This window comes from Lycorma delicatula, chromosome 1, assembly GCF_047948215.1.
Source record: "Lycorma delicatula isolate Av1 chromosome 1, ASM4794821v1, whole genome shotgun sequence".
Lineage (NCBI taxonomy): Eukaryota > Metazoa > Arthropoda > Insecta > Hemiptera > Fulgoridae > Lycorma > Lycorma delicatula.
The window spans coordinates 156,550,368-156,565,123 of NC_134455.1; the positions used below are offsets into that span (position 1 = coordinate 156,550,368).

General features: G+C 28.8%; 1 protein-coding gene across 8 annotated transcripts in view; it reads right to left on the bottom strand.

The window, feature by feature from the left end:
• The window catches only part of LOC142324637 (unconventional myosin-IXa-like), a 198,086-nt gene that overhangs the window by 123,710 nt on the left and 59,620 nt on the right, over positions 1-14,756 (bottom strand). For all 8 annotated transcript variants that reach the window (XM_075365531.1, XM_075365515.1, XM_075365494.1 and 5 more), the window contains 3 exons: positions 9,498-9,660; positions 8,102-8,237; positions 5,360-5,550 (listed from right to left, as the gene is read on the bottom strand). In XM_075365531.1, the coding sequence (XP_075221646.1) occupies positions 5,360-5,550; positions 8,102-8,237; positions 9,498-9,660 (490 nt within the window). The remainder of the gene's footprint in view (positions 1-5,359; positions 5,551-8,101; positions 8,238-9,497; positions 9,661-14,756) is intronic.

The window sequence follows — 14,756 nt, forward strand, 5'->3', positions numbered from 1 at the left end:
TAACTGGATACCAAAATTACATAAAATAATCCTATAAGACTGCTAATAAATTTTAAAACAGCACATGCATATTTTATAGCTAAAATTCTTATAATAAAATAGAATCTTAAATATAAACATAGAGTAAAAAATTGTTACAGTCATAAGTTAAATTTTTTTTAATAAGTTTAAATTTTAGTGTTATTCTAACAATAATGTTAGGTTTGATACGATGACCATGTACCCCTATAATATACCAGTTGATAAAAAAAATAGAAATAATAAAATATCATTTAAAGAAAAGCCTCAGAGTATACAAATGAATTGGTCACCATTATAAGGAATATTTGAATATGAGAACTGTTATTCACAAAAAAAATTATAGTTTATGATATACTGAATACACACAAAGTATAAATAATGAACATTTGATCATTTTAAATAAATTTCATAATTATAACAAAAATTTAAAATTTACATGCAAAATGAAAAACAACAGAAAAATACATTTTTAAATATTGAAAATGAAATAAACATAAACATTATTATAGAAAATGAGTTTTTAAAAAATCCACAATGTACAATACAAGTAAATTCTAATTACCCAGTCACAAAAATTAATATATATAAAAACCTGATTTTTTGAGCTATACATTATACAAAAAATAATAGAAATAAACTCTAAAAAGAAATAGATGAAATAAAACAAATAGCAATATTTAATGGTTTTGATAAAATTATAGAAAAGGTTTATAAAAACAGAGTATAAAGTGCCGTGACAGTTAAAAAAAATATAATAAGAAAATAAACACAGTGATTAGTATTAGTTTTTCCTCAAATAAAATAATTAAAAAAATTAGTTATGTATATCATAAAATTAATAAAATATTTTAGAAATAACAAAAATAAAAATAATAGGAAGGACTTAGGGAATATACAAAAATAAACGTAAATGGTAAAACTAACGTATCTTTAAAAAAATGTTTTACAGAACATTTCAATACCTACAAAAAAAAAAAAAAAGAGGTGTCTAATGCGGCCAGCCATTTGTTGCAGTGTAAGCATAATATTTCCAATTGTAAAAATAATTTAGAAATTTTGGAGATTTCTAATAAGAATTAAAAAAATGAATATACTTGAAAAATATTATATTTATAAACTTAAACAAAAATAAGAAATGATGAACCACCAGATTATATTTGAAGATAGTGTTTTAATTTAAGACATGGTAGGGTTGTAGCAGTTAACAACTATGATTATGAACACAGGAAGTGTGAAATTTTAAATTTACATCATTCCAGTAATGGCAAAGGAGTTGTTTTGTTATTATGAGTTTTGTGGTTATTAATGTGTTTATGTTTTCTAAATTTAAATTTTTGTATTATTTGTTTGATGTATAGAATTGTGTATTGACTGATGATGCCTGAGAAAGTTGACTATTTTTTTCTGTTACTGTGTTTTGGGTTATGGTGGTTGAGGTGTTATTATAAAGAATTTATACACTAATGATATCATTGAAAGCATTACTAAAACTTACAATTTAGAAATATATAAACCAGCATACAAACCACAAAAAAATATTTAAAAAACAAAAATAATAAAATAAACAATCTGTGTGGCATTTAAAAGATTAAATATAATGATTGTCATTGTATTTATATAGGAAAAATAAAGAGATCCTTTCAAACTAAATCATTAGATTATTGAACATTATAGAAATTAAAAAAATAATAAATTAGGTTTATCTAATATGGAAGACCATCAAATAAACAATAAACATTCTATTTCTGATATTAACAAAATTTAGAAATTAATAAAAATGACATAAATATATATAAAATATAAAAATTAAATATATGAGAAAATTTCAATTTGGTGAGCCATCCTACAGTGTTTGAGGGAGACAGTCTTATGAAAACAGTAACAGATAGCAGCACTCATAATAAAATAATACACAATTTTCATTATAATATACTAATGTAACAAACATGTGCATGGTTTATTTCAATTTTTTTAACAAGCAGTTTTTAATTAAATCATGACTGGGAACCTGTGAAAGAACTTTCAGGATAAAATTAAGGTAAGGTATGTTTTATATCAATATTTTGAATTAGGTGGTTTATATTAATACAATTTTAGATATAATTACTTAGATATATATGTACATTCTATTTAAAATTATAAAGTATTGTAATTATTTATTGTATAAATAAATAATAATAATTAATTATTATAAATAAAATTATTTATTGGTCTATTAAAATAAAAAAATAAAAAATACTTTAAATAGCAAGAGAATGTGATTTTGGATTAATAAATTTTTTATTTTTATTTTGTATAAACCCTACGAATTCTTAACAATAATAAATGGAATTTTTTACTTGCATACAATTTTTAACAATGCAACATTAGGAAATACAAAAATATTGCAAGTATACTTATACTTGCAATATTTTATTTTATTTTTTAGCTTAAATTTGATTGATTATATCAATTTTATTGGGCTTAAATACATGTTATGTTCCACAAAAAAAAAAAAGATACTGGCATTCATCATATCAGGCAACTCCAAAACTGGTTCTACCAGCATCTTAATAAATAAACAAGCATAAAAAAACAAGCATCTTAATCTTAAGCTAGGTTTGCTAAAAAAAAAAGGGAGTAAAGTAGTTTCCCTTTCCCATTTTCACTGAGCCAAACATACTGTTGCAGACTGGCATGTCAAGCTGACAGAACTGTAGACAAGTGACAAATTCTTTTTGTTCACTGTACAGCAGTGTTTCTCAACCTGGGGATTGTAGTGATATGAAAGGAGGATGGCAAAATTAGTCTTCAATTTTACATGTTAAGAATAATGAAATCATTTTATGCGAAAAAAAATCATTTATTATAAAGATCTTACTTACATTTGTAAGTATACATGTACAGAAAATAGATTAGAGATGGTTGTGTTTGTTTTCCATTTAAAAGTTTCCCCATATATGGATTTATGTTAGAAACACATAAAAGCATATTGTTTTCAAGTGATAAAAGACAATTAATGTATTTGGTTTTTAGAACAACCATAGACTAAAAAAAACCCTTTCACAGGGGCCAGATGTGACGAAAGTGACTAATATTTTCAATGCTTCTGCGACTAAATCTACATATTCACTTGAATGAGCAAGCCAAAATGTATCTAAATCTTCAGATGCGAATTGTAGTTAACATTTTACTGGCAAATGTTTCAATGAGGTGATTGTGAATCTCAACTACTAACTTAGCAGCTGCAACAATACTTTCAATAAATTGTTTCAGAACCCATCTCTGTGAGAAATTATCTTCTGGAAAATGCTCCTACAACTGACTTTTAGCTTACACAATGCATGGTCATGCTATCCAAACTGTGGTGAAAAATAGTGCCTTCTTCATCTAAATTTTTCTCTATATAATCGGAAGAACAATCCAAATATCAAACTTCTTAATGAAAGCTTTGTCTGTCATTAATAAAACTTTAATCGCTTCCTTGTAAATTCACATTCAAGTAATTTAAGTGTGAAAGTATATCAGCTAAGTAAGCCAATAGCAACATATACTTATTATTCTGTAAAAACATTGAAAATGGTGTTTGTTTAACCTGGAGAAATATTGATTCATCTTGCAATTTTAATAACCAGGTTAACACTTTCTCCCGTGATAACTATCTGACTTCTGTTTGGAAAAGAAGAGATTTTTTGCTTATTTCATTGCATAGTTTAGCAAATAGCCTATTCTGTAATGGTTGACTTTTAATAAAATTAGCCCTTTTTACAGCTTTACAAAGAGTTTGATTGAGATTTTCCAGCATATTTTTTGTGGCAAGAGCATGTCTGTGAAGGAAGCAATGCGTCCATTCCACCCTTGGTATACCACAATCTTTTAATTTTTTCAGAAATCCATTGTTCTTTCCTGTTATTGCCATTGCACAATCACTACATACTGCAATACATTTTGTCCAATCTATGTTATAGTTTTTAGTAGCTTTATAGAAAACCATCAAAAAGACATTGTCCTGTTTGTTGCATGAGCAGGTATTGATTTGCGGAAGAACACATTTACTTTGATATCTCTCAAAATATAACTCAGAAATATTTGCCACATCTGTTGATTGATTCTTCAAACTGAATACACAAAAATTCACTTGAACTCAGTTGCTGAATTATCTGATCATGAACATTGGCAGCCATGTCACTGCCTTGATACTGTGTAGTTAGAAAGCAAAATTTTTTGCTTTTTCCACGCTTATTAAAACACTGACCATATCAACTGCAGGAGCCAATATGAGGTTTTCTGTGATTGTAAGAGGTTTAGCCATCTTAGCTACTCTTAATGCTACAAGAAATGACGCTTCAAGTGTAATTTTATGTGCATGTCTTGATTTACAAATAGAGGGTTGTTGATTTCTCAAAGTATGTAATTTTCTTTCGAAAAATCCAAGGGTCTGCTTTTATGATATGGATAGTTTCAAAGTGTAAAATAAATTTTGATGTCATCATGCTTTCATCAAAGAGGACTTTAAAGCAAACAACGCACTATGGCGTTCCATCCAAAGAGGTAAAACCATAATTTAAATACCTTTCATAGTGCAATCTAATCTTTTTATCAATCAATTCACTGTTTGTAATTGGATCATTTTATTTTTTCACAATTTATCCATTTTGCATAAGAATCTAACTGAAAAAAGAGGACAGTTACACTGTTTGACCATACACTAAAAAACAGAAACATCCAAATATTTTCAGTGAAACTACACTTTTAAAACTTAAATTAAGGCACCAGACATATGCTTCACATTTGAAACAAAGCTGATGTTCTGCAATCCCTTATGCCTCTTTTACACTGCTGAGAGCACGTGTTCAGACATATTATATGCATGCTAGAATATGATGCTCTTACAGTAAATATTATGCAAGCAGACCAAATTACAAGGAGCACGTACACATCAAGTTGGAACCTGTAAATTGCTCATGTTTGTACATCTCATTCATGCATGTTCATACCTGTCGCTATCAATGCAGCTAAATAGTTTTAACTAGGTTTCACTGGGTTGTGGTTGGAGGAGTAGCAAATCTTCATTATATGTTTTTTTTTTTTTACTTTTTGGGGTAGTGGAGCTAAAAAGGTTGAGAATCACTGCCGTTGAGAATATATGATTATAACAAGTTAAAGCTTTTAAAAATGGTAAATCTATTTACAGGCAGACAGTCTGACTGTTTTCCTGTCATTATTAAAAAATTATAATGAACATAACATAACACCCTATTTTTTGAATACTATACTCAAAAAATGTGACACATAAAAAAAATATTAAAATTTCTGTTAAAAATTCTTAAAAAATTGTATTTTAGAAAATTTCCTTTACCTCTGGTAATCTGTAATTTATTATCAAAGTCTCGCCAGATGCTCTTGCTCTCTTAGCTGTGAGTGCTGCCAGCAATGTTTCCTGTTTTACCCTCAATAATTCTGATATTATTAAAACAATATCCTGATTTCTAACTGCTACTGCTTCATCATGATGGTATGTTGATTTTCTTGGCTGGAACTCCACATTTCCTACAAAAAAATACAGGAAACTTCAAATTTACTTGCTTTATCAATCGATTCTAGACGAGCGAGTTAAAATAAAATTGGCATAATTTTACCTAATAATAAAAACTTAAGTCCAAATCTTGAGTGAAGCTCAAAACAAACAAGATATTACTAATTTTGCTAAGTCCTTAAAAGACAATGAAAAAACTGATGAAGTATGGTAAATATAGATGCCTCTTAACATACATACTGGGTTCAAATGTATATTATCTCTTTTTTAGTTGTTCAGATACAAGGAATCACAAATAAAATGTGAGAAGAAAAAACTGAGGAGTTGCTCAGATGAGATAGAAGAAGAAGGAAAACAAGATACATTCAAAAAGAAGATAACAAATATGTACTACGATAAAAAAAAAATAAAAACTTCACTGTTTATTGTCAACTGTATTTTTCACCATTTCTTGCATTCAAAGACTTTCATAATATTTACTACCACTCCACTTCAGCAAATTATAAAAGCAGCAGCTCTCTACTATTAACAGACTTTTAGTTCACTATAAAAAATTGTTAGAACAAAAGAATCATTTGATTACGGTATCAATTATTAAATTACTTTATGATAAAATTTAATCTTTGCTCACATAATGTTGCAAAAAAAGAAATGTAAAATCCCAAAAATTCAGAAATTGGAAATATAAATTACTAAATCATTTAAGGGATCTATTATCATTATTAGATACAGATGGTGGTAAATAAATGTATACAACCCACCACTATGGGTTTAATAGAATTACAAACAAGAAGAAATTATTTAAGTTATGACAATACAAATCAGATAAATCAGAAAAGGATTAAAGGGAATCAAAAGAAACTGAAATAGAAACTGATGCAGCCTAATAGAATGCATTATGACGGCCTTGAACTTAAAAAATGACTATGTATGATTGTTAAATGCTTCAGCAGCAGACCAAAGAAAGATCACATATATTTTAAACAAAAACATACAGGACTTTACCAAAATCAACAGTTTAATTTGCATTAGTTTGTGCTAGTTATTTTACTTGTTTAGGGTCAAAAAATGACAACTATTTTAACTGTAGTATCTTATTGTAAACACCTAGATTCAAGAACAGACTATAAATAAAATATATCCTTTTAATTTAACAAAGTAAAATTACAGGTAGAATTTTATCTGCCATGTATTAAATTTAATGTAGTAATTTTAAAAATAGAATAAATGTGTAGTGTCTTAATCATTATCAAACTTTTAACAGTTTACAAAAAGCTCTTTACTGTTAACATTTATTAATAGAAAAGCAACTCCCCAGTTTAACTAATTTTCTTTGCTTAACTAACCCAATGATCCCAATCTAGTTCGTTAACAGATTTCTAAATCTATATATTTATTTTTCATTGAAGAATTGCAGATATAAAAAAAAGAGAAAGCTATGCTGGTTTCTCAGTCAAGTCCAATTGGAAGATGTTAATTTGACTCATTTAAAAATTGCACACAAATAAAAATTTTTCATTTAGACTTGATTGAGAAACAAGTAAAGTTTATTTTATGTATTTTTAAATTTCTATTTTTAATTTTTTAAAATTAAAACAAATTATATTGTGCATATAATACAAAAATATTTAAGCTATTTAAGGTAAAATTTTAAGTTATTTTTTATGTAATTTTGCTGCTAGAATGCATTTTAATAAAATGTTTATAGTAATACATACTGTTTGGTGACTATATCAATAATTTACAGAGGGAGAGGTCCTTGCCACAGAGGACACTATCTGTATCCCAACCACCCATATCATACTTAGCTTATTACTCATAACAATAATTGTCTTCATTCCTGGAATATCTTGATTCCTTGCAGTAAAGATTAATTTAAATTAGAAATATTGGTGCTATAACCTAACAGTTGTAAGCAACTTAACATGAGACAATTGAAAATGACCAACATTAAAAAAATAAATAATGTAATATTAATTAATATATAATTGCGAAAAATAAAAAGACCAAGAACACCTTATCAAAATAAACAAATAAAGAATTTAATGAAGGAATACTGGAGGTAGAGAAAGGAAGAGAAGAAAATCACAAGATTCAAAAGGTGGCAAAAATCTGAAATTGAAGAATAAATTTCAGAAACAGGTTATAAATATTTCGATTTGTAGAGATTTTTGTTCATCAGTAAACTATACTGAATGTTTTATATGAAGACCATATTGCTATGCTCGGTTCAACAATCTAAATAAGTGTAGTAAGCTAAACACTTATTTTTCTTCATATACAAAGTTTTTCTATTCACTGTCATATTACTATATTACATAACGGTAGATAAGTACTGTGCAATGCAGATGCTATAGGGTTTCAGGCTTCACTAAATAGATTGTACAATAAGATAATTAAACAAACAACTTGGTTGTACTAATATTATATACATGAGGTGTTCTTTGCTTGCCATGTTTTTTAGAGAAAAAAGAGAGAAGAGTATACAAAACATGAAAAGAAAAGTTAAAGGAAGAAAGAAATAAGAAAAAGTCTACGCTAAAAATAAAAATTAATCAAAATAACCTAATAATAATACTGCGGACAATACAGCAAATAATCGCCTTTGCTTCTCAGCAGTAAATCCAACCATTTCCATTGACTGCTTTAGTCGAGAAAATTCATAGTTTTCATCAACATTATCAAGAACATAACACCCACTCTGCAATTTAAAAAAATAACATCAATTAGTTGTACATCACAAAGAAATAAATTTATGCAAGACAAAGTTTATTTAAATGAGAAAAGAGGTAAAAATGAAACAAGTTATGATAGTTTTATAATGCAATTTGAAATTAATTATGCAATACATACCATTTGGGGATTACATATACTTTGTGATGCACATGAGAGAAGTTTCTGGGTGAAAAAATTTCTGTTCGTTACAATCAATCTCGTTTACCACCTACTTAAAAATGTCTTTTTGGTAATTTTTACAGAAATCCTATTGCTTTTTCAAACCCTTAAGTTTTTAGGAAATTGTTTTCCTGAATACTGTAGAATGCTGCCTTTAATAACATCTAAATTAGTAAATGTTACAAGATAAAATAAAAATAAAAATTTTCTCCAACATTAAAATTTACAGTTAACTGAGCTCTAAGAACATACAAATCAAGGGTAAAAAGTCACCTTAACACTGAAATAAACAATAAGAATGGTATTTGTTTAATTCTGGGTACAATGTGTGAGATTTCTTCTGCTGTGATTAATATTGGTTGATTTTGAATGGTATAAGAGTATATATAAATTTTACTCATGCATCTATAATACTACAAGACAGTGTCAGACCACTGTAAGGCTTATAAAGAAGCTGATGTCTAGACATCTAGACATCATGCATTGTTGTCATGATTATTTGTAAAGAGTAGAAAAATTAACTCTGTCATATGTTTAAATTTTCAAATTCAGTCAAGGTTACTTGGTCAATTCCATAACTCTAATTATTGGACAGATCTATGAACCCAATGATTATTAAGTGGCAATGATAATGATCCTTATAAATAAATTCTTGAATTTCTCAATTATGTTTTATTGTTCTGTTAAAGCTAAGTAGCATTACACTTATAATTTAACACCAAGTTGACTGACATACAATAAGATTGCAGAAGTATCATCTTAGTCTTTTAATTCATTTGCTTTGATCAGGCCAGTCTCAACTTTTACAGTAACGTTTTGACAGTAACTTCACACGAAATAACAATAATCTTATAATAAAATTTATCAATTAAAAAACAATCTGATCAATACATAAAAAAAGTGAATATCTAAAAAATTTTAGTAGTTTAAAAAAGGAAATGGTTCTATTATCATTTTTATCAAATAACATTCTCATTCATAATATACATGTATAACATACAAATTCTTATTAAGTAAACTGTAAAACACACAGAAATAGCAAACACTAATGATTTAAATTAATTACCCTATTTAAATAATTATATGATTGAATATTTCGTAGATGTAACAACTGTCTATCAGCATCTGATGCACCTGCCAGCAAGTAATAGAATACATGATAGTTACGTTCATTTCGACCTTGAGAACAAATCCTTGATTTCTCTAGTAGATATTTTTGGACAACAGCACTAAAAAAAAAATAAAACAATAAAATACTTATGAAATAAAAATATAAGAGCTTATATTTGATGCATCTACACATATACATACACAAACTAATAAATAAATATACTCAAATTGTGGATATGTAAATATAGCACTGAGATTATGGTCAAAGTTTACACTGAATTAAAATAAAATTCCAATGAGAACAGGCCTCCAGAAGAAAACTAATAATATTTTATTTAACAACTAAAGGCCAATGAATTATATAATATGAAGCATAACATAAACGCCAAAAAGTTTTAAAAACTATTTGTAAGACATCATTTTCTTAAATGTGTACTGAGTGTCTGGGCTTCAGGTACAAAAAAGTAATGGTCTATATTTAGAAAAGCAATCATCATAATCTCTTAAATGTAGGCTCAACCTCCAAAATTTGTTCTGCATACTCTTAAGGTCAGTGGTGCATGCGCAGGCAAGCCAACTTACAATGCAATTGTAGTCAGTCAACATGGAGTTTCAGTCAGTTACGCATGTTCAATGGTGTGTATGAACTGTATGAAATATCAATCCTGCTATATCCAAATCTATTCATCAGTGGGAGATGACTTAACAGCTACATCCAAGCTTGGCTTCACAAACACTGCAAATCATCCAAAAAGTTTCAGTTAGTGATGAGACTGTGGACTGTGTACACAATGTATTCACTACCAGTCCTGGAAAGTCAAATAGGCAGAGTAGTTATGATTTGCTAATTCCTTGTTCCACTTTTTACAACACTGCTCATAAGCAGCTCCATTTGCGAGCCTACAAGTTACAACTCAATCACATTAAACCAAATGATTGCCGTCAAAAATTATCAGTTTGCTACAGAGATAATCCACAGCGTTGAAAACAATTCTGCTTATCTTGATATGTTGTTATTTAGTGGTAACTAAATTAAGTGAGGCAACCTTTCATACTTACAGGAAAGATAACAGACACAATTGCCAAATTTGGAGTATTGAAAACCCCATACAGTAATTGAAAATAAAAAAGACACACTGAAAGTCAAGGTCCGGTTAGGACTCCACAAAAATGGTGTAATCAGTCCTTTTTCTTTCAAGGAGCCCACTGTGATAGGACACACATACCTTGAAATGCTTGAGAACTTTGCTGTTCCTCAGATTTCTGCAGGTTTCAGTTTCCAAGATGGTGCTCCACCACACTTTCAAGATGTTACCATGTTCTTCAACAACAATTTCCCTGAATGTAGGATCAGACAAGGAGGTTCAACTGCATGGCAACCTAGATTTCCAGATATCATTCCTTTGGATATCTTTATTTGGGGATTTATTAAAGGTTGTGTGTACCAAAGAAAAGTTCAAGATTTGGACAATTTAAAACAAGAGAATTGTTGAAGCTGTTAACCTAATAATACCAAAGATTATAGAGATTATTGTCTAGACATCTGCCAAGCTACAATAGGTGCACACTTGGAACTCGACTAACCTAAATTAAAACTTGATGAGTTGCTGCGTTCATGATAAAAAAATTAAATTATATTAACCGATTCTCTTAATATCTAAATTAATACAATAAAAATGAATTTAGGCTACAAATGCAATATAAAAAATGGATTTGAATTTATAAATAAATTAAAAGATTTAAAAATTGGAGATAATACTAATATGGTTAGTTATGACATTAGTAAAATGTACCTTATAGAGCATACCCATAGAAAAAACTATTAACATAAAAAATAAATTAATGTATAACAAAGACTCTGCATTTGTTGATAATATTATTACTATCATTAGAAATGTATACCAACAAAATTATTTTAAATTTAATGACAAATATTACGCTCTGGAAAATACTTTACCAATGGATTTTCCTTTATTGGCTATTATGGCCAAAATTTATTTACAGGCATTGTTCATACTCATAATATTTTACTACGGACTAAGTATGATGATATTTTTGTAGTCTATAACCTCATTATATATAAAGAACATCTAATAATGTTGAAAAAAATAAATTCATACTATAATGGATTAAAATTTACTTTTGAAATTAATAATCATTTTATAATGTCAGTATATATAGAAAACCAACTACTAATAAAACCACAATACATAGGTAGTATTCAAATCATCCATGTTCAGACAAAATTAATAAATAAACAAACATGGTTAATAGAGCGATTAATTACACACAATATAATGAAAAAAATTAAACAATGAAATAGATATTATAAAAGCAAACTGCTATATATAATGGTTATAGTGAATTTTTAATTGATAATACGAGATCTGTAAATAAAGTAATGAAATTTTTTTTGGCAGCCAATGTGGCAACACTGTAAAGTTACTAGTGAACGTATGGTTATGTAAACAGCTGATTTATATTAGATATTAATATTTTTAGTCTATTGTTGGCATGTGAGACGTAAACAAACTTTTTGCGCAACAAGTTTTTGTTGTGCGTTATAAAAATGAGTGATACTAATTATGAGCAACGTTGTGCAATCAAGTTTGGTGTTAGTCTGTGAGAATTTTTCTGAAAATTTTGAAAAATTGAAAGGGCAAATGGAGATGACAATCTGTCACGAGCCCAAGATTTTAGGTGGTTTAAAGCATTTTCAGATGGCTGGGTATCAGTTGCAGAAGATCCATGCTCTGGAAGTCTGATAACATCAAAGAGTTATGACAATGTTGAGCGAATCAGAGACTTCATATGGTAGATCGGCGATTAACTGTTAGAATGATTGCACAACAATTGAATTTGAACTGCGAAAAAGAAATTCTTGAAAGGCTGCGAAAAAGAGTTGTTTGTATGAGATCAGCCATCACAGACAACTGGATGCAGCGTCATGACAATGCACCTTGTCACACTGCACTCTCAATTAGTGAGTTTTTGGCAAAGAAAAACATTCCTGTAGTTCCTCAACCACCTTATTAACCTGACTTGGGTCCCTGCGACCTTTTCCTGTTCCTGACTTTAAAAAACACCTCAAGGGATACAGTTTAGAAACATTAGAAAAAAAAATGTAACCAACCATCTGAAGGATACTCTGATTTCTGAGTTTCAACACAGCCATGAAGAGAGGGAAAACTGTTTGAAGCGTTGCATGACTTTCCAAGGGAACTATTTCGAAGTTGATAGATAGAGTCCATGTATAATCAGATTGTAAATAAAAAATTTTTTTTAATCAGTCTCATTATTTTATTTACAGACCTCATATATACAAAAAAAAAAAAATTAAAAATTAACAATAATACATGTCTAATACCAATAAATTAAATTCAAAAAATTGACAATTTATATTTAAAATATGTATATACTGATAGTATAGTTGAAAATATTAAAAAGGTTTATGATATAAATATTAAAAAAAATATTAAATAAGTTTAAACCTGCATACATATAGTGTATATAATTTGGGTGGAATTTACAAAAATGTAATGGCTGTGACCATATTTATATAGGAAAGACCACTAGATCTTTCAAAACCAGATTTTCTGAACATTTCAGCTATTATAAAAATGGAAAATTGGGTTTTCCTAATGTTTCTGACCATCTTATTGATAATAAACATTCAATATCTGATATTTATACTAATTTGGGAATGTTAGAAGTTAAAAAAATGTAATATGAATAATAATAATAATAATACAGGTTTAGACATTTTAGAGAAATTTTATATATATAAATATAAAAATGGATTCAGCTTGATCAACCAACAGAGTATGAGAATGACATGAATATAAAGGCTGTAATAGATAGCAGCACTTTATCCAAAATTGTTAATCTATTTAAAATCCTACACAGTAATACAAGAGGTTATCTCTAAAGTAAAGATCGTTTCATTCAAAAAATTTATTCTGGGAACTTTATAAAAATTTTTTATTTCTCTTAAGCTACATATATACCTTACACTACTTCATATAATCGCCACATGAATTAAGACATTTATTGTAGCAATACACTAGCTTCAATATACCCTCATCATATTTTTCTGCAGCCAGTCCATTTAGCCACTGATTAACAGCATTTTTAAGTTCACTGTCACCCGTGAACTGTTTAACACTCAAAAATTCTTTCTAGTTCCCAAACAAATGGTAAATCAGAAAGCTATGACCGGACTATATGGTGGGTGATCATAGATTTCCCATCCAAATGTTCTCAGTAAATCACATGTTGGACCCGCATTATCATGCAGCAGGATGTCGCTGTCAGTCAGCCACTGATTTTGAATGGTGCACCGTAACTTACATAGCCTTGCAGTAGGCTTCTGCATTTGTAGTCATGGCATGAAATCAATCAGGAGTATGCCAAACCGATCCCAAAAGACTGTGGCCATCAGTTTGTGTCCAAATGGCTGTGGCTTGACCTTTGTTGATGATTGAGAATGATGCCATTCACTTGCTACCGTTTTCTCTCTGGCGTGTAATACGAAATCCATGTTTCATTGCCAGTAACAATTGAAAACTAATTACCTTTTTCTTTGTAGCGCATCAAAAATTCCAAAGCAGATACCTTTCAGACTTTTTTGTGATGTTTCGTTAAGACGTGCAGCACCCAATGAGCACAAACCTTTTGAAGCCTAAATGGCCGTGAAAAATGCGACCAATAACAGCACTTGAAACATCAGGAAAAATAAGGGCTAGGCTGCAAATCGTTGAGCAATGATCTTTTCTGATTTCATCACAGACGCGTTTCAACAAGTCCTTGGTGATTATCAAGGGCCTCTCCGAACATTCTTCATCATGCACATTAATTCTGTAATTTCTAAACCTTTCGCACCATTTTCGGATGTTTCTTTAATTTATTACATTATCAACGTACACAGCAACCAACTGCCTATGAATTTCTGCAGGCTTACCACTTTGACAGTTTAAAAAATGAATGACCACATATTTCACAATTGACGGCAACATCAATTTTCCTATTCATTTTAAAATGTAATAATTCACATGTAATCAAAGGTATTACAACGCGACAACTTAGACAACAATGCAATGAAAATATTACTAGCATCGCCATGAACGACACAGGTTCGCCAACTTTAAGGAGAGAAAAGAAGAAAAAATCATTTTAATTCCATTTTGATTTGAATTGATTTTAAAGTCTATATTCA